Source organism: Musa acuminata, chromosome BXJ2-9 (genome assembly GCF_036884655.1).
Source record: "Musa acuminata AAA Group cultivar baxijiao chromosome BXJ2-9, Cavendish_Baxijiao_AAA, whole genome shotgun sequence".
In the NCBI taxonomy this organism is placed as follows: Eukaryota; Viridiplantae; Streptophyta; class Magnoliopsida; order Zingiberales; family Musaceae; genus Musa; species Musa acuminata.
Genome location: NC_088346.1, coordinates 9,104,094 through 9,126,665, shown reverse-complemented (window position 1 = coordinate 9,126,665; position 22,572 = coordinate 9,104,094). Strand labels below are relative to the sequence as shown.

The following is a 22,572-nucleotide window of genomic DNA, read 5'->3' as shown; positions in this document are numbered from 1 at the left end:
CAATATGTTATTCCAAAGATACTATTTTGATGACAATGAGATGATTGAAATGACTCAAGATATTATTCGAATGATAATATAATTGAAATAACCCAAAGCTTTATTTTGAATCCAAGGCACTATTTTGACAGCACGAAATGGCCTAAGGTGCTATTCCGACCATAGTATAGTCAAAAAGGCTCAAAACACTATTTTGATGGTAGCATGATTGAAACGAACTAAGGGGTTATTTCGATGGCAATATGACCAAAATGGCATAAGGTTCTATTTCATCGATAACACGATCCAAATGACCCAAAGTGTTGTTCTGATAATGTGATTAAATTAGCCTAAAATGCTATATCAATAGTAATGCAATTGGATTGGCCCAAGCATTATTTTATTGATATTACGATTGAATCGACCTAAAGTGCTATTCGAATGATCGTATGATCGATTCAACATATAGTTTTATGTCAATAAAGTATTATCTCGATGATAACATAATCAAATTGGTTTAAAGTAGTATTTTAAAAATTGAGTGGTTAAACAAGAAGTTTGGTAGAAGTTACATCATGCCCAGACTCTACTTCACGTGTTAGGACATGTTGGGAGCACAAATGATATAAGAATGATAACACATGGAAGATTGTTGACACCTCACTATTACGTGGTTGATGCCTCGTGACCATTCGGATGACCCAGCAACCAATTCAATCATATGAAGTTAATTATCTAGGAAGTTGACTTAGCCAACTATTACCCTGTGTTTTTTGGGTTCAATGCAATATGATTACATCTACGATTGAAGAAAGCACATAATAGTTTTATGCATTTAATCATGACCTCGAATACAATGGTTCTAGACCTCACTAAAAAAGAGACCTCTTAGGTACATTCTCCTGTACTTAAATTTTTTTTAACACTTAGACTTGACACTTAGATCGAATCCTCTGAATCACTTACTAAGGTATTAAAGGGCTTTGTTAGGGAGCCACCAACATAACAAACCATGTGAAGAAGCAAATCCCAATGTCAATATGATTAAACTACCTAGAAGAGATGATTGACACTAACATGATTGAACCACCTAAAGACGCGGCTTCTAATGTTAATACGATTGAACCACCTAAAGAGGTGATTCTCAACACCAATACTAATACTATCGATATATCTAAAGAAATAATTCATTACACTAGTACAATTGAATTGCCTAAAGAGATGACTCTTAATATATGACTGAACTACTTGAAGAGATAATTTTCAACACATCTATAATAATATAGTTGAACCCAACCATAAAACATTCCTCGATAATGATATGGTCAAACCTAAGGTCTCCCTGAATGACAACATGAAGCATTCATATATAATAATATGACCAATCGACTAAGAAACATCCTTTTATAATGATGCAATCAAAATCAATCAAAAGTGTCCTTAGATGTTTGACATAGCCAATCTCGGTCATGAAGCATCCCTGTACAATAACATAACCAATCAACCAAGAAGTATCCTTTTACAATGATGTGATCAAAATCGAGCACAAAGCTCTCTAAATGATGTTGTAGCTAAATTCGATCATAAAGCATCCCTCTATGATAACACAGTTGAATTGGTCATGAAGCATTCTTCTATAATGATATGATTAAATATAACAATAATATCTTCCTCCACGATAACATGGCCTAATCGGTCTAAAAATATCTTTTGATAGTCACACAGGTTGAGAAATTATCTAAGAAGCATTTCCTGATAGCAGTGTATGCTAAATTGACCAAAAAATATATCCTAATGATAGCATAACCAAAATAGCCAAAGGTATTATCTAGTTAATAATGCAACTAAAATGACCAAAGATGTTATTTCATCACTAATGGTCGAAATGGCCCAAACCACTTTTCAATGACAACATGGCTCAAACGATCCAAGGTGCTACTCCGACAATAGCACCTCCGAATGACTTAAGGTGCAATTCGAACGATTACATGAAATAATCTAAAATGTTATTTTAATGGTAGTGTAACCGAAATAGCCTAAGACACTATTTTGATAACAACATGATGATCAAAATGACCCAATGTGTTATTCGGATAGCAGTATAACTGAAATAACCCAAGGTGCTATTCCGACAAAATGAAATGTCCCAAAACATTTTGATGGTAATATGACTAAAATAACTTTACGGGTCATTACGATGACAGTGCAATCAAAATAGCCTAAGGTTCTATTCCATCAACAACACAATTGAAAGGGCTCAAAGTACCATTCTGATGATAGTAGTCAAATAAGTGTAAAATATTATTTTAATAATAATATGATCGGATTAGCCCAAAGCATTATTTCAATGACGTCGTGATTGAATCAATACAAAGCATTATTTTAAAGATTGAATAGTTAAATATGAAGTTTTGCAGAAGTTACATCATGCATTGACTGTGTCAAAGACATGGTGGGAGGGCTAACGAAAGATTATGAACACCTTTCCATTATGCGGTTGATATCTCATGATCATTTGGATGATATAGCAACTAATTCAATCCTATAGAGTTAGTTATCTAGAAAGTTAACTCAGCTTACCTTATGTTTTATGGGTTCGATACTATATGATTGTCAAAGAAAGCACATAACCATTTCAAACATTTAACCATGACCTCGAATACAATGATTCTAGACTTAACCATGAAATCCTTCAAATCCCTTATTAGGGAGCTCTTAACGTAATTTTTTTATAGAATCCTTGTCCAACCCACTTATCTCCTGATATTAAATTTACCATAAACTTAAATTCAAACTAAGATCGGATTTGAGCCCTCCTTCACGTTGGACAATCTTGCTGTAATAAGAAGAAATGTGATGCAATTTTGTTATTTTGGTGTCGGATAATAATGTTTACTTTTTCTTTTTTGTCCTTTGGCATCAAGCACACAGTTTTGTGCAGTGATGTACACATCACGTAAGATAGGCATGAGAAAAATAGACAACCAAGATTCGATCCTTTGAAAGGAAATCGGATGTCTTTACCATCTGAGTTAGTGCACATCGACATCATATATAATGTCAATGAGATATTCTTTTTCTAGATTTACTTTTTATCATTCAACTATCATGTAATATGAATATTAAATGCTTGTAATAGAAACTTTTCAACTGCATATACTATTAGGTTCGATGTATTGAAACAAAGCAATAAGTTATATGGGGATTACCAAACTTCAGTCCATTAAAATCGTAAATAGAATTGTTTTTATGACTTGAATTGTTTATTGGAATCGTAAATGAGTAATTTCACTCAATCGTAAATCGTAAATGATTAATTTTAATTTACATGAAAATTGTGATCATTTCAGGTCTCTTCGATCATGTGTGATGGTATTAATCGCTAAGATAAAGGGCTAATAAATAATTAAAAAAATTAATTGATGGTAAAAAGTGTTGGTGGGAAGGTTGATCGATTCAGTTCTAATCGGACGAAGATTATGAGGTTTTCGATGTGATCTTTGTGATGCTCAAGTTAGATTTCTAAAATATATTAGATAACCGATAATTATGCCTCGGTTAAAAGTTACACAAAAAATATTTTATTATATATTTTTTAATCGACTTATGTTGAGGTTATCTGATTGACTATTGAAGATTTTTATCTTCTTCAATTTCTAATATCTACTTGTCACTGATTTTGTCCATTTGCTACTTACCTAAAGCTTGTGAAACTTTCCGCCTACTTTTCTTCTCTTTATGATCGGATAAGAAGGGTTTGTGCTTTTCTTCTCGTTGGTTAATGAAGTGGATTGTTCAACAATGGAAATTAAATAATTATTTTTTATTATTTACAAAGTTAAGAACTTGGCAATAAATATTCTTGGATGAAAAATTTTCATTATTTTCGACATCATGTATATGGTTGTCATCATCCTTGTGGCCTTCTCCTCCATAGAAATATTAGACGTCAGGATTATAATTTATTTATTAAGTTTATAAATGTTCTTTTGATGATTATCTAGATCTTGGTCGCAATCTTCTTCTTTTTCTTCTTTTCTTGCCTTAAAGCAATTTTACATAAAATTGTTATGGAATGGACATCTGAGTACTTAATCATAATGTCTCTCTAAATAAGGACAATTCCTGCGGTCACTATTTTTGTAAAAGACATTTTATGTATTTTTGTTTTTTTTGTTACTGTTATTTATAAAATATGTGACATACGAGAATACTGATGTTTGAAATTATTAGAGAAAACTATAAAAAGAAAAATTTTATTATATGAAGATTGGTTCGAGGATAAAATAAGGAGAATTATTTAAGATAGGATGAACATATACTAATAAGACGTATGGATATTATAACTAGAAGATATGAGATGATTAGTATCAGTGATAGTACGAGAGGAAAAAAAAAAGAGAAGATTTTATTAGAAATCATACAGAGAAATTTAAGTACTTTTAATTTAATTAATAATATAATAGTCAGTTCTCGAATAATTAAAACATTGCCACTTACATAAAATGAGACAATGGCAAACATCAAAAGATAGCAGTTATGATATTAACAAAGCAAAAAAGGAAACCATCATCAATACTATCATGATGAGCTCAGAAGATAAAAGGGGCATTGACAGCAAGCCAGCCCTGGGAAAAGTTCCTTTGGATCTCCCCTTTACAAAAGTAGCAGTTGCTTTGAAGGGTGGTGCCATGGACTTTCCTTGAGAGTTGTCTTCCCCTTGTCCATCTCTACCAAACCACATCTACATGACACCATCATGCTTTAACCCTCACTTCCCCACTCAAAAAGGCTCATGCCTTGCTTCCCTCATCCTTCCACCTCTCTCTCTCTCTCTCCTCCTTGAGAGATAATGAAAGCACTTGACTGGGCCTTGCTACTCTTTGGCCAGTGTTAGTGACCATAATAGATGGAAAAGGTTCTGCCTTTACAGAGATGAGGGCAGTTGACACTATCAATCATCTGAGCAACAGATGAGGAAAGAAGAATCATTACAAAAAGTTAAAGTGAAAAAAAGATGTCTACAACATGGACAATTTGCCAAGTGGAGTGCACTCAGAAAGCTTACTTTCTCTCTGCATAAAGTCATTCATTCATTCCCTCTCTTTTTAACTCCATAGTTTTTGTCATTGGTTTCCTTAAAACTGGGCCACAAAAAGGAACCCACTTTTGCACAACAGAAGGCTGATGATTCCTCTGGAGTAGAAAGCCTTTTCTTAACATTCTATCTAACCTCAATTTCTAAGATTGGGAGAGTGGATTGGACTCTGAAGAGAATGCTCATGGTTTCAGCAAGTAGTGCAAGTCATTTTGTTTCTGGTCCCAAGTGATTCCATGGGTATATATGCTTGAAGGAGCTTCCACTTTTCACTTGTAGTGTCTGAGGCATTTCAATGAGGCAATAAAAAAGCTGATCCAATCTAAAGAAGCAACAGAAGAAGAGCTAATTCAATTTGACATGCACCAGAGGAAAGAATCCAATTCAACTTGAAGATGATGAGGCCATTTTTGACAATCTGACTTGATGTCAGGAGGGCCCCTCCCTCTTTTGTTCTCTCAGAGCTGATCCTTTTCTACTCTCACTCACATTTAAGAACTAATACACAAATAATCTCTTTGAAGTGTTCTGCTCAAACAAAGCAAAAGGTTTACAATGATAACTATGATTAGTAATCATTGTTTACTATGATACGATTTTATATGATGAAAGAAAGGCCAAAACACCAATAGTTGAATAAAAAGTTGAAGGTAGGATTAGAAAGATGGACATGAAGCCAAAATTACTGAAAACACAATATGGTGACGATTTCATCCTAAACAAGATTACACTGATAAATACATCTAGATTGTACAGCAGGCATGCCATTCTGTTTAGAAACTATCTTAACTTGTACTCAGTTAAGATGATACCACATTATCAGAGTAGCCATGCGTATAGATTTGTTTGGATGAAGATTTACATCCTCAACATCATATTTTATCAAGTACAAACCCTTGCTCATCTGAATTTCTCTTTCAACTGTAATCTGGTGAGAAGCAAGCAGGTGTCCTCATAACAGGTTCAATGATAACCAATCACAAGTGTCCACGGAGAAGTGAGGCTAACCTAGCTAGAACTCTGAACACAAGATTTTGTTTTGGGTGAGAAGTACTCGTGGAATTATGTTGACTTCATCTCCTTTCAGCATCGACGCATCCGTCCGGGAGTTAAATGATTCCCTCCGACTCAAATCCTTTGCCATCTTTCTCCTCCTGTAGCGATGCCAAGCTGCCTGAATGAAGCAGGCAGCCCATGTCCTCCAGTGATGAGAGTAGAAATGGAAAGTGCTGCAGCTTTCAGCTTTTCCAAAGGCCTCAACTTTAGCCAGTGTTCTTACAATTCTTAGAGGAAGGCGAGTTCACCATGGCCTTTGGAAGAAGAGCCCAATCAAGAAGTTCCTTACCACAGGAATCACTAGGCCTGTGTATCACAGAATTGAAGAAACCAGGTCCACCTCTACTAGCAGTAGAGCTCTTCAGTCTGTCATATGTTGATGAAAAGCATTTGTGTCAGGGTCACCCTCTCGAACAATACAGGCGTCTTCTGTGCTTAAAGAGGATACAAAAACCTCACATATAGTGTCTAGAAGTTGATCATCCATCTGCAAGAAAAAACGAACCTGCAATTTTGAATCATAAAATATGATGCAAAAACAAAAAAAAGCGCTGAATGGTGCAGAATTATGGGCATGCATGAAAGCTGGTTTATTTGCACAAGAGAAATAAGATTGCCAACCAGATGATGCCCTCCAAATGTCCTTTAAGGAAACAAGCATTGTTACAGAGATTGCCAAAGCAAAAGAACACTATGACAAACCTCTTAGTTATGCACATTTTCATTAGATAGGCAATCACATATTGTAAGATGTTAGATGCTGATCTCAGTAGGTTAGCTCTAGCAGATTATATTCATCATACAAGATACAATCTGCTAGAGCTAACCTACTGAGATCAGTATCTAATATCTTGCGTCATGAATTCAAACACAAAGCCAATCTCCAGACCTGTCAGCTAAATCACAATACTGTTCTGTTGCCATGACTACCATGACCTATCTTACCTTGAAGCACAGAGGACTATGTGACTCATCTAAACTAAATGGTATTGATGCACCTTATCATTCATCCATGTATGTCCCCATCCTTGCCAATGGATGATAGCTCAAATTGGGTAAAAACTCTTAAAGAACAATCAGAAGTTATGCACACAACTAACACAGATTAAACCAAGATAAAGAGCAAGAAAAAGAGATCTGAGATGTTATGTGTAAGCACAGACCTTTCTGTAGTCATTAAGCAAACCAAGATGAAAAGGACCTGGTTCAATGTCAACAAACATGTTCATACAGTAAAATAGTGGCAAGCAAGAGGTATTCCTCTTCTATCCACCTGAGAGACAGAATGACAAAAAGTAGATGAAAGAGAAAAAAGAAGATATAGCTTAGCTATGACAAATACAGATGCAAGGATAATATGAAAGAAAAACTCAGAAATGCATACATAACAAGCGATTGAAGTGTTTAATGCCATAAAATTGACAAAGTAAACTATTATGTCACCCAGTGGCATGAGTTACACATTAATAAAAATTAAAGATATTCAAGTTCTAATATCCCAAAAGATTGAGATTAGAAAGTTGGTGTCAATGTTTGATTCAAATATTTTGTTTGATAGAAGAATATATGTAAATGTTATAAATACAAGCACATAGATGATCCATTCATAAGATTAGAGGAACATGTATCTATATCGCTTTCTAATGAACAAAGAATTGCCAACCAAACCAAAGTAAGCAATTCAAGGGAAGATTAACCTATGCTGATGCTTGTTGTTAATTAGTCAAAAACATTGCATTTACCTGCAGTGGTCCTCTGTCCCACCCATACAAGTGGGTAGGTTATCATCACCGGGAAAGGGCAGGTGCTGCATGCAGTGCCTGCATACAGTATCAACTATCATGCACATAAATTTACATGTGCCTGCCACAAGGACAGCACATATGGCAGAAATACCAATATGTCATGGTAATCTCCATCCCATGTTGACATAAGGCTAACAGGCGCATAACAGACATGATACCGGCACAAAAAATCCTTGATTGCCTTGACCAGAGTAATATCCAAATGAAGCTGGAAGGATTTTGGATGAATCAAGTCGGGAAGTAACATTTTGGAAACAAAGATGTACAGATTATCTAGCGTAAGTAACTTTGCTTGTTCAACAGTTCCAAGTTTCCAGTGGAATTATCTTTATATAGTTAACAATTCAGATGCACTTTGCTTTGCCAATTTCATCCTAATGCATGTCCCAGCTAGTTCACAACATCTTCATACTGATCTGCATGATACAAGCATTTGTTCAATTAAATATTTATGTTTATTAGAAGTACTCAAAATTCCACCAGTGCAGTGGAAATAAAACATTGATAATAATTGTCAAGGGATCCATCATTAATCCTTTGCAATAAAGGAAAACTTGCTCCAGCAATAAACTACAGCTTACATGAAATTAACTTCTTTAACTTTAGAGAGCAACCTAAGCTGTTTCATTTGAGATGATATTTAATGAACCAGAATGAAAACACTCATGAAAAATGTGACTGCAACTGAAATGGAGCCTATCAATGGTAACATGTCAATACAAAAGTGTCAGATACAAAGTAAATATCACATGGAATCCAACCTGGCAATACAACTTAATCAGCTTCATAACAAATGAAAATAGGATTGACTATATGCGTGCTGCATTTCTTTTTTAGTATCCTCAGAAGGCATTTACCCTCTCAACACTCTCTTTAAATAATTTTCCATAATATGCACAATCATGACTACAAGACCCTTCAGTAATGATTACTTTCTTCATTTGTTGGTTCATTCCACGTCTGGACAGTAGTTCAATCATGACTATCATTAGCTTACATGACTAAACATTTAGATTTTATATAAAGTTCAATGTCCAATTCCCTGATCCTAATATTCCTCTCATCAAAAGGAAACAAATAAGATAAGGGGTGTTTATATACGAATTCAAGCTGTATGTCAATGCATGGTAAGCATTATTATGGTTGTTGCCTTTAATTATTCAGAGAATTTAGGCCAAATAATTGCAAAGGCATCATTGCATGGTAAACATTCTTGTATCCTTAAGACATTTTGAAATTTTGAGCATTTTGTAAAGAAAATATTTACTCCATAAGGAAGTGACCAAGGGAAGAAAGATATAATTGGAATGTTATTCTGACATGATGGAGCATGACTAGATTCGAGGAAAACAATAGTATAGTTATTTCTATTTGTGTGGTATGCTAATGGAGCGCAATTGGATACAAGTCTTCCTTAATAAGAACACTAAAGAGCACGTGTTGCACCAATCCACCAGCATAAACAGTTCGGTTAACATTCAAAAAGACATCTTTGTTATACCAATCAGTCGTTCTTGCCCAACAGAACAAGCGCAACAATCGTGGATACAACTCCAAAATCTGATAAAGAAATGGCAACAAGAAAGCATAAGTCGGCTTGAGGATCTCACCAAAGATAAGTGAAGGGTTCCATGAAACAAGATCGATGAGAATGAGCTCCTTGGTCGGGTCAAGGGAGAACCTCACAGATTTCTGCCCGTCGAGGTACGCCATCTACCACCGGGAAGCGGCTTACCTCGCGGAGGACCTTCCGGCCGGATGCGTGGCGAGAAGAAGACGACGAACCGCGGGTTCTCGGAACCCTAACCCCAATCCGAAGGATTGCGATTGGATTCCGGAGGGTGGAAGGGGAGAGGAGGACGGAGGCGAAGCCACATGATCCTCTCGAAAAGACAAGTGTTCACGTATCGGCCAATCTCAAATCTCAGCCGTTCACTGAGATGGTAGACCCATCTTTGGAATATGAACGGTGATGGGATCAAAGCAAACAAGAAGGGTGCGTTTCTGCCGTCTCGCAAATTTGCTTTCTTCTTTGACCATGTTTACCTTACCAGCGTCACCTACCAGTCTTGTGACTGGCTACATGCATGAGATCCACGTGGGCCCCACCTTCCGGGGTCCCTGCTTAGGAGTGCGATGAAAAACGAAATAGTTTTCTTACCCAATAACAAGTCACTGCCAGTTTTACCCACCTTTAGGCGAGGGGTTTCTGCCTGGCCCACATCGTCATACGATCATAAGGTAACGGAGATTACCGGGTAAATGATCAAGGAGTAGTAAAATTATTAGCATAGACTCCGATCGGTACCCTCACCGCTAAAGGCAGGTGTTAATATCGAGTTCGAATCCCCGCGCTCTCTCCACTATAAGTTCCCTTCCGATTTCAAATCTTGCCCGCTTCTCGTACACTCGCTCGCTCGCTCGCCATGGGAGGATCTCACAGCCGCGAGGCCTTGGAGCTCTCCGATTCCGACGAAGAAGAAGGGGGAGAACAACAACAAGAAGACCAAGGAGGAACCGGTTACCGATCGGGGGAAACCCTAACCCCGACCTACTCCCTCGACGAAGTGGATCGGCAGCTTCAATCCCTCAAACTCAAGTATACTAAGCCCTACTCCTCGCCGTCTCCCTCCTCCCAGAACCCTAGCCCTACGAACTCTGTCAAGCTCTACCTCCACGTCGGCGGCAGTTCCCCCGCCGCCCGCTGGGTCCTCTCCGACAAGCTCGCCTCCTACGCTTTCTTTCGGCCCTCGCTCTCTGGCGACTCCGACGGCGAGGATGAGAGCCCCTCCTCCTCCCCTTGGTTCCTGCGGATCGGCGCCAGGGTCCGCGTCAGGGTCGGTCCGGAGCTGCAGCTCAAGTCGTTGCCCGACCAGCGCCGCGTTGATTTCGTCGCCGATGGGGTGTGGGCCATCAAATTCCCCACGCTGGAAGGGTATCGGGAGTTCCAGAATCAGTACCAAAGCTGCCTCTTTGAGAACGCCTACGGCTTTGCAGCGAACGAGGCGAACAAGGTGAAGGTGTTCGGAAAGGATTTCATGGCGTGGGTGCGACCAGAGGCAGAAGAAGAGAGCATTTGGGGAGATGCTGAAGAATACTTTGAAAGCAGTCCTGGGCCGTTGGCTATGCCGACCAGGGTCAACCAGGACTTGCTGGAGGAGTTCGAGGAGGCGGCCAATGGAGGTGGGATACAGAGCCTCGCACTTGGTGCACTTGACAACAGTTTCTTGGTGAGTGACTCTGGGATCCAGGTTCTCAGGAACTTTAGCCATGGGGTTCATGGAAAGGGGATTTCAGTGAATGTTTCGAGAAATGGTGGCCGAGCTGGCGGGTGTTCTACACCTAAGAAGGCACTTTTGATGAAAGCAGAGACCAATATGTTGTTGATGAGCCCAGCACAAGGGAATTCCCGTGCAACTGGGCTTCATCAGCTGGACATTGAAACGGGGAAGGTTGTCACAGAGTGGAAGTTTGAGAAGGATGGAACTAATATTACCATGCAAGACATAGCAAATGATAGCAAGGGTGCTCAGTTGGATCCATCAGAGTCCACCTTTTTGGGGTTGGATGATAATACTCTTTGCCGCTGGGACTTGCGGGACCAAAGAGGGATGGTCCAGAACATTGCAATTCAAATGGAATCCCCGGTGTTGCAGTGGAAGCAAGGTCACCAGTTCTCTAAAGGGACAAATTTTCAGTGCTTTGCTACCACAGGTGATGGTTCTATTGTTGTGGGATCTCTGAATGGGAAGATACGGTTATACTCAGACGGTTCTATGAGGGTGGCAAAGACTGCATTCCCTGGACTTGGATCACCGATCACTCACGTGGATGTTACTTTTGATGGAAAGTGGGTATTGGGCACAACAGACACATACCTAATACTTATAAGCACAGTCTTTAAGGACAAAGATGGAAGGGAGATGACTGGTTTTAGTGGGAGAAGAGGTCACAGGATTGCTGCTCCAAGATTATTGAAGCTTACTCCACTGGACTCGCAGCTGGCTGGCACCGACAATAAGTTCCGTGGGGGACAGTTTTCATGGGTATGACTGACATTCCCCAAGTTTTTCTTTTTTGAAAATGCATAATGTACAATCTCCAATTCATGTTTGCTGCTGATTTTTGTTGCTCAAGTTCTAGTTGATTTCTTAATTTATTTGATTGAACTAAATGTTTTGGCCGCTGGGATTAACATATTTGATTGTGTTCATGTAATTTTTGGCATGGTCTTCTAGTCACAACATTCACTGTGACATCTTAGAGTTTATAATTATTTTGTTGTTCTTCAAATTAGGAATTAGTCATTGTAACTTACGTTTTTGTGACTACCAAGTTCGAGTTTATTAAATGTTTACACCTTCATGTTCGAAGTTTAGTTTCTTTTTTTCTTTTCTGTTTTTGAATAGAAATCTGTCTTTCATAAGTAATCTTGTCCATGACTATCATTTTCAACTTTAGCTTTTCTGTGTTTCCATGTTTTTGCAGTTATTTTTTTCATTACTCTCAATCAAAATATTTTTTTAAGAGTTACATGAGTTATGCCTTTAATTAGGTATTCTTCATCTTAGTTTTTTTGTATGCCTTTGATGTCATGATTCGGTTGAATGAAATAACTGATCCATTAATTTGATAGATCTAGAATTACGTGACTCAAAATACTTTAGCTCAGATTAATAGCAATAGATTCATTTAGTACTATAAACCGGCTCAGATCTCCTTTTACATTTGATATGAGACTGAATTACATCTTTTTCTTTTTCACTCTGTCAGTTTCTTTTCTTTATTTTTGTGGATGCTATCCTCCCAAACTCTCTCTGTGCCATCTTGGTGTCTTTGGACATCAAGAGGCATCGATCATCTGTAATATTCTTAATCTGTATGTTTCCCCACGGTTACTATATTTATTTCCTTATGAATCCTATTCATCGGAACTAAAATCTTATTGAGTGTTGGTTGATTTGTTGCCTCTTTTTTTTTCTTTTCTTTTTGTTGCTCATCGTGGGATATGTCATGGGTCTCCTAACTAGAGGACATGATTGAGATCATTAATGGTTTAACAAGGAGGGAGCCAAAAAGGCCATTTCTTTTGGACAAGAGTCTAGAATAGGTAGAGACATTCACCTTGGTTGACACTTGACATATTTTGTAGGATATATACTTTTGGGCAAGAGAAAAGACAAAAGAAAACTGACTTAACATAACCATTGATCTGATATCTACTTCTGTCACAGTCGATCCCTGAGAGATTGTTTTTGTCTCATAATAGAACTTGAAGACCTTTTATAGAGCAGGAAATTGGTTGTCACTGTGATTACTGTTTTACCCATTTGAGTTAAGATATGGGAGCTCTGAAATATTTATCCTCATTTTATTTTTGCTTGAGATGATGGACATTGCCTTGGCTTTTCACAGTGTTTGTAAAAGTATTGCATTGGCAGTTTGAGTGTAGTATTTGTAGATTATTTCTGACCATGATTGTTGTACCTGTCGATATATTAGTAGAACATAGGAAGATTGTTACCTGTGTTATTGCTTTTTTGTCATTTAAGTAGACGTGTTCTTTTATTTGATATATGTGAGTGCACACATCGGACTATGATTACTACTATAAAAGAGAGTAAGATTTGAAAATCTGTTAGTCGTTTGAGTATTCGTTTCACATAATTGATTTATGAGAATGGTTGCAAACCTGAATATAGCATTGGAATTCCTAAATGTTGGTTTACAGCATTATAGATTGTTTAATGAATATTATAAACAAATGGTTTATATGAACAGAATTTGGTTAATGTGTTGCGTAAACAAAATTAATTTCCTTGATCTGATATCAAATGGTTGGCATGAAAAGGATTTGATGCTCATGTTTTATTGGTCTGTAGGATTTCTTTTTGCTATATTAATGACTTGGATATTTCTATTTTATAGCTGTAGGAGTAAATCTGAGCTCATCATCATATCAAAAGTATCTTTGGCAGTTTAGACGAGTAAAAAAGATGTTGCCAATTTCAGGACTGAATTGGTTGACATATTAACAAAGAGAAAAAGTTTGTAGAACTTCCAACTCAAACTATGGTAGCCATTGAAGTGAGAATGTGGTGGTTCTATTTGAATGTCAATATATGGTAGTGACTGGAGTGAGAATGTGGTCCCATGTGAATGTTTCACATGATGTGGTTGTTTCTTAAGCAAACGATGGAAATACATCTTGAAAATCCATATCGAATATTATATTTGAGAGGCCATGGAGTATCGGTCCATTGAAGCGGCAGAATCTGCCAAGTAAAGTACCTAAAATCATGTGATTTAGCTTCTTTGCTTGTTATATATGTCCATTTAGGTGTGAATTTATATAGTGCTGTTGGTATGTTGTTGGATAATGGTACTACAAACATCATGTGATCCCTGCGGAAGTAAGGGATATGAAAACTAAAGTTTTATTTTCATTCTAATGTGCGTCATTTTTCTTTTTTTTTCTTTTCATTTACTCTTAACGCTCTTTTGTTAATTTTTTTTTTGTTTTCTTTTGTTTGTGCGTCCTTTTTCACTTTTTGTCTCCTGTGGTTAACAGCAGTTTGCATCTCCATCGATATTTTGGTTGATTGTTTTGTGATTTCTATGCATCCAGGTGACTGACAATGGTAAGCGGGAGAGGCATCTGGTTGCGACTTTCGGCAATTTTAGTGTCATCTGGAACTTCCAGCAAGTAAAGGACAGCAACCACGAGTGCTACAAGAATCAGGAAGGGCTGAAGAGCTGCTACTGCTACAAGATCGTCCCCAAAGATGAATCCATCGTGGACAGCCGCTTCATGCACGAGAAGTTTGCGGTGAGCGACTCGCCGGAGGCACCTCTGGTCGTGGCAACCCCAATGAAGGTGAGCTCTTTCAGTATATCAAGCGGCCGGCACTGACTTCCGACCCCTCTGCTGACCGCTGGAACCTCACGGATTGTATCGACTTGTACTAGTTCGCATTACCTCTACTTTGGTGTCATTCTTATGTGAAAAAAATCGAGACTCGTGTTTTTGTTGATATCATTCAAATTGTTTGCTCGAGGGTTAAATATGTGCGTTTCATCATCGACTGTTCTTTGGTTATGGTGTTGGAGAACATTAAATGTATGACAGCAGCAAGCTCTTACTGTGCAGGCTTCTTGCCTTGGCGCATGACAGTAGCTGTCCTGTAGAGAAAGCTGCAAACGCTTAATGTTGGGTTGTTTTAACGTGGTTGGCTCTATTGTGTCGGCAACCGATCTGATCACTAGATGATCTTAAATTTTCCTGTCCTATTACATACATTATAATAATTGCTCCGGTAAAATGCACCTTCCGTTCAAATAAAGCACATATAACATCCTACCATCATATTTATTTATCCAAGGGAAATATATATATACAGACAGGCACAAAAAACCTTATTTGACTTTTGTCGTTGCCACTGCAACTCTCCGCTGAGAAGCTTCAGGTCAACATCTTGCAGATGATGGCACCAAGGACTTCTCCAGTAGGGATTCATGCAAGCTTAAGAGGAGCATGGTGAAGCATCAAATGTTAAGATTAGAGAGGAATATTCCACGCATCACTTGAAGAATTTTAGTTTAACGCCCCCACATTTTGCAGATGATAGCCATGCAAACAAAATGTGGCAACTATGTCAAACAAATGCTACCACTACATTCGACGTATCAGATACCAGAACCTGGATCTATAGCTCTCCAGACAGAGAAGGTCCATGTAACAGGTTATCGATCATACATGGAAGTCAAGTACCAAGTTTTCTTCACAGTGACACCAAAAATGCTGGAGCAGGGGAAACCAATAGGATGGCAAATACATTTCCCTCGTCCAACAGCACGCAACCCCTCGGGCCACTTAAGCTCCTGCAGCCAGAAACATCAGAGGAGAAAAGAAAAAGGTTCAAACACGAGCAGCATTTGCTTTTAATGAAGTGGCATGTCAAGTACAAGTGCAAAGCTTATGAAAATCATCATGACGTATCAAACGTTTGCATGATCTTATATGTACTACATATAAAACGTTTGTTCCCTATGAAGATTAAGCAAGGTGAGCATCAGTAATGCATATGGGCAGAAAAATAGACGAAGTAGCAGGTTTACAATTTAAATAGCAAAAGGTGTTCCTGATCTGCCTTACTCTTTCATTAAATAAAATCACTCCAGAAATATCACCATCAAAGTCTCCCCGAACATTGAAGTTATAGTTACCAAGGAGATAACCTAGGTGTTTGGGCTATCACCTTCAAAGTACAATGAAATTCTTCTTTGGTAAATATGACAAAAACTCATCACACACACACACACACATATATATAACCTTTTCTGTGAGATAGGCATCTGTTACTACTGCCTAGACTATCATAGTTGAAGGTCTTGGTTGAAGAGACAAGGAAGTAGCGGAGGGTATAGGCAGAAAAGATGAGAAGTGAGACTAGAAAAGTTGGCAAATGGTGACCATGTAGAAGGAAGGGTCGGTGTAGGACAGCATGGTGGCAGTTATCAGTCAAGGACGTCGAACAAGAGGAAGAGGGAGCGAGGTTTGCAACTCAAGGAGGAAGATCTTGTGGCCTGGGCACCATAGGAGCCAAGAGCAATAATGGCTTTTTGGGCTGTCCACAACTCAAGGAATCACAATTTGTCAGGAGTAAGGCATCAGGAAAGTGTTGTCCTTTTATATAATCCAAGTCAAGCTCAAAAGCTGTATCCAAACTTCATTAAGCTGGCATGTTCAAGGCTCAAAGGCTCATAAAGCTCACAGCCCAGGCTCAGCTTAGATATGGCCCAACTCGAGGCCACACATTCCCAGACCTGAACTTGGACTTGCTTCACAAGGCTTGAATCAATAATCATTCATCAAAATATTCCTAAACAATTAGAATTGCAAAATCCATAAAAATTATGTAAATAATAATCCAGCATGATAACTCAAGTTGTATGGACACATTTCAATTTTCAACTTAATGCATTATTTAATTTCAAATGTTCCTTTGGCAAAGAATGGAGAATAGATGAGAATAAACTAGACATTCAAGCTTCAGGTTTTACTTCCAAGGAGCTAGGTGATAATTACCACAAAAGAGGAATTAAGTTAAATGAAATAGAACCAAATCGAATCTTCCAACAAGAGAAAATATTACAATAAGAAAGGTGAACAAAGATCACAGGTGATGATAAGAACATGCACACAAACGCACATGGAGAGGCCAAAGGAGGATTGCACATAGTGTTTTGATCAATTGTACATGGAGAGACAAAGAGAGAGAGTAAAAGTAAAAGCAAGGGAAAAGATTAAAGATTACCAATGCAAATGGATGAATATTGGAAGAAAGAGAAACAATCACCCACACAAGTAAAGAGAAAAATTGAAAGAGGGAGGATGAGAAACACAAGGTAAATTACAATGGATAGCTCACAGAGAGAGGAAAAGTCGAGGGTTATATAAAGTTATTAAAAGACCCAGAGTCGACTCACAAGTGAAATGGAAAATAAAGATTAGCAATGTTGTAACTACCCTCTTGTTTAACTTACGAGAATCAATTCACAAAAGCCTCCAAATAAGCACAACTTCCTTTTTCTGATAAATGGAAGCTTGCTCATGCATGACAGATTCAAGGTATCATCGAAAGTGGTGGTGTCCTCTAACTAGGCATCTTGGCCTTTCAATATAATCATGTTCCTTTCCACATATCCAAGGTAATTCAAAATGACAGTGAACAAGGTTAAACAAACAACATATTTGTAATCTGAGTTCCAAACATAGCCAGCCAAATCCCTTATTGGCCTTCTGCAAACATACGTCTAAAAAGTAATTAACCTTTATGTGCCATTGGACCACATTGCTATATTCGTAATTTGAGTTAAGCATGTAATGGATCCATCAGGTGACATCAAACCTCCAGTGGAAGTTTAATCATACTGACATGGACAAAAACCAGCAGTTTGCTCAGACGATAAGTTTATGAATAAAGAGAAGTAATCGGACAAACCAAATACTGAAACATCTCCTTGGAAAGATATCGAGAGCATCGGACACTGTAACCACTTCGAACACAAAGACTAAGTCGAAGTTATTTCACGTATTGCGACCACAATTTTTCACCCCTAATGCATGAAAACCCGATTCCTTTGCTGAATCAACAACATAGACCACAAGGATTTCAGATCCAATTACCTAACCGGAGCCGACAATGATGTTGTTGATCGGGATAAAGATCAGCTTGACGAAGAACCCGACGAATCCCATCACCACGAACCCGATCGCCGTGCGGACCGCCACCTTCGAGAACTCTGCAATCCCGACCCGGCCGATCCAAACGAATAGCGCAAGTTTTAGGGAAAAAGACAAAGATCCAAGAGACAGGAAGCATTCGATCGAGCAAATCGACCGAATCGAGCGGAGAAACGATCTGACATGAGAAATGGGAGCGTCTTACCCTTGCGATCGGGCTTGTGGCAGCGCTTGACGAGGCGGACGCTGTCCTTGGCGAACTCCCTCAAGGGATCGACCGCGGAGTCCAAGGCATCCATGTCGATCGCAGATAGCAAAACCCTAAGCTCGAGATCGAGATCGAGATCGAGCACTCGGCAAGCAAAGTTGGAAGAATACATTCCCCCCAGGTCTTATACTGCCGTGCTCCAACTTTTGATCTGAATCGTCCGATATGAGACATTACATTGAATCAACGTTCCTATGATCCCTCCACCATATTGGAATGACGCGTCCACTATGCTTCAAGATGCGTGGAAACTTTTGACGGGTGATCCTGTGACCTACTCCTGGGTCAATGGACGGTCGGATTCTCGCGATAAATGAAGTCAAAACTCAAATCCGCCAATGACTTTAAACACAATTTTTAGTGACACTTTTTTCTCTATTTGTTAAATTAATTTTTTTATAATAAACTAAATAAAAGATGAACTCAATGCACATGTTTTATATTTAAAGAGGTATTTTCGAAACTTAGACGAGAAAAAATATTATTAACGTCTTAGTTAGCTCGATGAGATCCAGACTCGTATGTGTAGGATTATCCGAAGTGTCTTATAGGTAAAAATGTCAAGCACTTGAGGTATCACCTGCATAAAAATCGAAGTCAAAAGAAGTTTCCTAACTTGATCCCTCTGTCATCTAAGTTACTAATACAATATATATAAATGTGAACGCTAATAGTAAAAAAAGATAAGCTCCTCCCCTTCTATTGAAAACAGGCTTTTATACTTAGTCATAAATAGATAAAATATTTTACAAGGTGATAATATATAACCACCTTTAACGGTCTCCCCTTGGCCTTTTGTCCACGTGAACAACAAATGGTGGATAACCTATAATCATGTACGGACTTTATCCATGTGGGCAAGCAAATGGAAGGTATCCTCCATCTTTTCTTTTCATCATGAGCCTCACATGATCGTTACGTGTCGGATGATGATTATCTGTACTCCCTATCACTTGTCTCCCCTTCCAAGGCATGCTTCGTGACTTTTGCGAGAGGAGTCTGAAGTGACATCTAATTTATTAAGCATGTCAAACTTATATCTCTTCAATCTATTAATAACCTAGTAGCACGTTAAGCTTATTTGACACATATAGTCACATCTTTGTGTCATCGAGGGATGCATATTTATTGAATGAGATCGGGTTTCTTGACCTCCTTCTATCTTTTTGACCCCCATGACTCAATGGATGTAGGAGTCAACCTTCTCGACCTCTCCATCCATGGCAAAGGAAGAGGTCAGGCTTCCAAATCCCCTCGCCTTGGGTGAAGGCAAAGGTTAAATTTTTTGACCCGGCACCTTGGCATTCTTTGACTTATGTATCTTATAGTGGTGGCTTTCTTTTGAAGCAGGTCAAGCTTTCTTAACTTGTAAGCTTTGGGTATATTTTGTCTTGTGTCTCCTACCATGGCAAGTTTCGTCTTACACGAGTTAGATTTTTTTGACTTACGTGTCTCGAGCATATTTTATCTTGTGCCTCCCATCATAGCGGGTTTCTTCTTATGTGTGTCAGGTTTTCTCGACTTGCATATCTCGGGTATATTTTATCTTGTACCTCCTATCGTAACGGGTTTCTTCTGATGCGGGTTGAACTTTTCGACTTTCGCACCTCAAGCATATTTTGTTTTGTGCCTCTCGTCATGACAGATTTCTTCTAACGAGGGTTAGGTTTTCTCAAATTGCATACCTTAGGTATATTTTATATTATGCCTCCCACCATGACGGGTTTCTTCTGACACGAGTCGAACTTCTTGACCTTGACACATCGGGCATATTTTATCTTGTGCATCCCACCATAGTGGGTTTTTTTTTAAGTAGGTCGAGTTTTCGACTCACATGTCTTAGGCATATTTTGTCTTATATCTCTCGTCATGACGAATTTTCTTTAATGTGGGTTAGGTTTTCCCAACTCATACATTTATGTTTTTCATTATATTCTTTGCACATCAAATGTTTGCACGCTTTTTGAGGTAGTTTTCGTACATCAATCACTTATGTGGCTTTTGAGATGGTCTTTGCGTATTGATCATTTGCATGCTTTCTAAAATACCCCTTCATCAATTGATATCCCTTTGGAATCAACCCTAAGAGGCACTTTACCATCATCATAGGTGGATAGAGATTAATCACCTCCCTATAAATCCCCCTTGAGCATTGGAGGGTTGAGGCTCATTCTTTTATTTGAGCCTTCAAAGACTCTTATGAGCCACTCTGCTTAGCTTCGATTGCCTCCAAGGTAGGTCGGTTATATAGCTTTGTGTCTTTTTGGGCATATCGGTTCAACAACACCTTGGTCTTTTAGCATCTCGCTCTTTTACCTTTGTATCAGTAGGTGCGATGTCTTTCCATTGTCACATCAGTTCCTCCCAATCTCATGATCATCAGTCGATCGAGGAGGTAAATACTTCATCCTTAGACAACCCAAGGGTGAGGAAGTCCTGACCTCCCCCTCTTCATAAGAGTTAATTCTCATAAACTCTAAGATTGTATGGGTCTTAGAATCTATAAAAAGTATGTATGATAAAGACTCAGTGATGAGTGTATAACTCATGAATCACTTACGGATCAAGTACTCTATTATTGTCAAATTTTATTTGAAAATCTCTCGGCTCGATGACCATCCATTTAACCACATGTTTAGATCCTTTTGCTTGTCTTCTAATGCTCTAGAGGTAGGACTTTATTTTTTCCTCCACCCAGTGAGTTTCTTGCCTTTAATGGTGGAGGATATCACCCTCATATATGACTCTACAACTTATGGTATTACTTAGTAGTGTTCATCGGAGAATTTTGATATATTAGTATTATCTCAACTCGCACACTCTTCATTACCTACTTTTAGCTATGCAAGAAAAAAACGACTATTATTTGGCTTCTCAATAGGGATTCAATTTTAGTGGTACCCCTTCTAATAATAAGGTTTGGAAGAATCTTTTCTTCCTTATAGGTTCAGGTCGAGGTTGAGGGTTCGGCCTCGCTTAATCAACACATCTTATAAATAACATTATTCCCTTCTTGTTAGATGAGGAGGCAAACTAAGTGCTCCGGTTGGGAGATATACTCTATTCTTTTGAGGCTATTCGGAAGATGGATAAGGACTGGCTAATCGATGTAGGTCTCAACCTAACTCCCTAGGTATGACTTAAATGTCTCATTCTCTCTTTTCTTTTTATACTTTAAATAGAGCTAATCTGTGTAGCCATGTGGTTTTGATCTTTTGTATATATGGACCTTCAAGCTTTGAAAAATAAGAGAATTGGTTCCTCTTCAGACATAGTAGTGGCTTCTTCGACACCTCTAACTACTATTTGTGAGTCGCCAATTGAAATCTCAAGCCCAACTCAATCGATCATCCTTTTAGCGTCAATAAGTCGAAGAAGAAGAGGGTCGTGAGAAAGGTATCCCGCCCCTAACGGGACGAGAAACTTGAGGGGGAGCAGATTCCCACGAAGGAACCAAACGAAGTGTCTTTTGCTTTCGAGGGGTCGATATCCTTAAAAGGCCTCAGAAGTTTAAGGTCCTTTTTTGGAGAAAAGATGAGGGAGGTAGAGGTCAATGTTTAACATATGCAAGGTAAAATCTCTATATTTCGCGGCATTGTAGATAGCTAACCTACCAAACCTAGCCCTAAGTGCACCACTACAACTAAGGTAGGAGGGTTTACAAGAGAGGTAGAAAGTATAAGGCGACAACATAATGACAGACTAGTACTACCAGGGGTCCTTATGCTTAGGGGTGGTAAAGCAGATTTATTGCTCCCCCTCGAAGGTTTTGATTGACATATACTACCACGATGAAGTATTAGTAAGTTAAGCTATGGCTAACCCTTTATTTCCTTATTACTTACCTCATTATCTTTATTTTATAATATTATCATTATATTATGACTCTTATTGTGACTCCGTCATATACCAATAGTTTCTCATAATCAATAATCTTCGTGAAGAAGTGGAGGGATTGAAAAATAAGAGAAGAGACCTTGTGCTCATTGTTGACGTAGAGGCTTGAGGGGATAAGCTAGTGAGGCAACTAGAGAAGGTTGAGTGATGCATTGTCAATTATATCGAGCAATTACCCTAGAGCTAGATTCAAAGTGGACTTGTAACTAAAAACTTGTTGAGT

At 38.4% G+C, this 22,572-nt stretch overlaps 2 protein-coding genes and 1 long non-coding RNA gene across 3 annotated transcripts; 1 reads left to right on the top strand and 2 right to left on the bottom strand.

The window, feature by feature from the left end:
* Positions 1–5,759: 5,759 nt before the first annotated feature.
* Positions 5,760–9,866, bottom strand: LOC135623012 (uncharacterized). The gene is made up of 2 exons (XR_010491245.1): positions 9,549–9,866; positions 5,760–8,354 (listed from the first exon to the last, which is right to left on the bottom strand). It is a non-coding gene; the product is annotated as an uncharacterized LOC135623012 (long non-coding RNA).
* A 498-nt stretch (positions 9,867–10,364) lies between these two features.
* Positions 10,365–14,879, top strand: LOC135622223 (protein CYPRO4-like). Its single transcript, XM_065123868.1, has 2 exons — positions 10,365–11,984; positions 14,567–14,879. The coding sequence occupies exons 1-2, from the start codon at positions 10,365–10,367 to the stop codon at positions 14,849–14,851; spliced, it is 1,905 nt and encodes a 634-aa protein (XP_064979940.1). The 3' UTR covers positions 14,852–14,879.
* A 750-nt stretch (positions 14,880–15,629) lies between these two features.
* Positions 15,630–18,579, bottom strand: LOC135623011 (protein transport protein Sec61 subunit gamma-like). Its single transcript, XM_065125467.1, has 3 exons — positions 18,390–18,579; positions 18,128–18,243; positions 15,630–15,819 (listed from the first exon to the last, which is right to left on the bottom strand). The coding sequence occupies exons 1-2, from the start codon at positions 18,562–18,564 to the stop codon at positions 18,128–18,130; spliced, it is 291 nt and encodes a 96-aa protein (XP_064981539.1). The 5' UTR covers positions 18,565–18,579; the 3' UTR covers positions 15,630–15,819.
* Between the last annotated feature and the right edge of the window lie 3,993 nt (positions 18,580–22,572).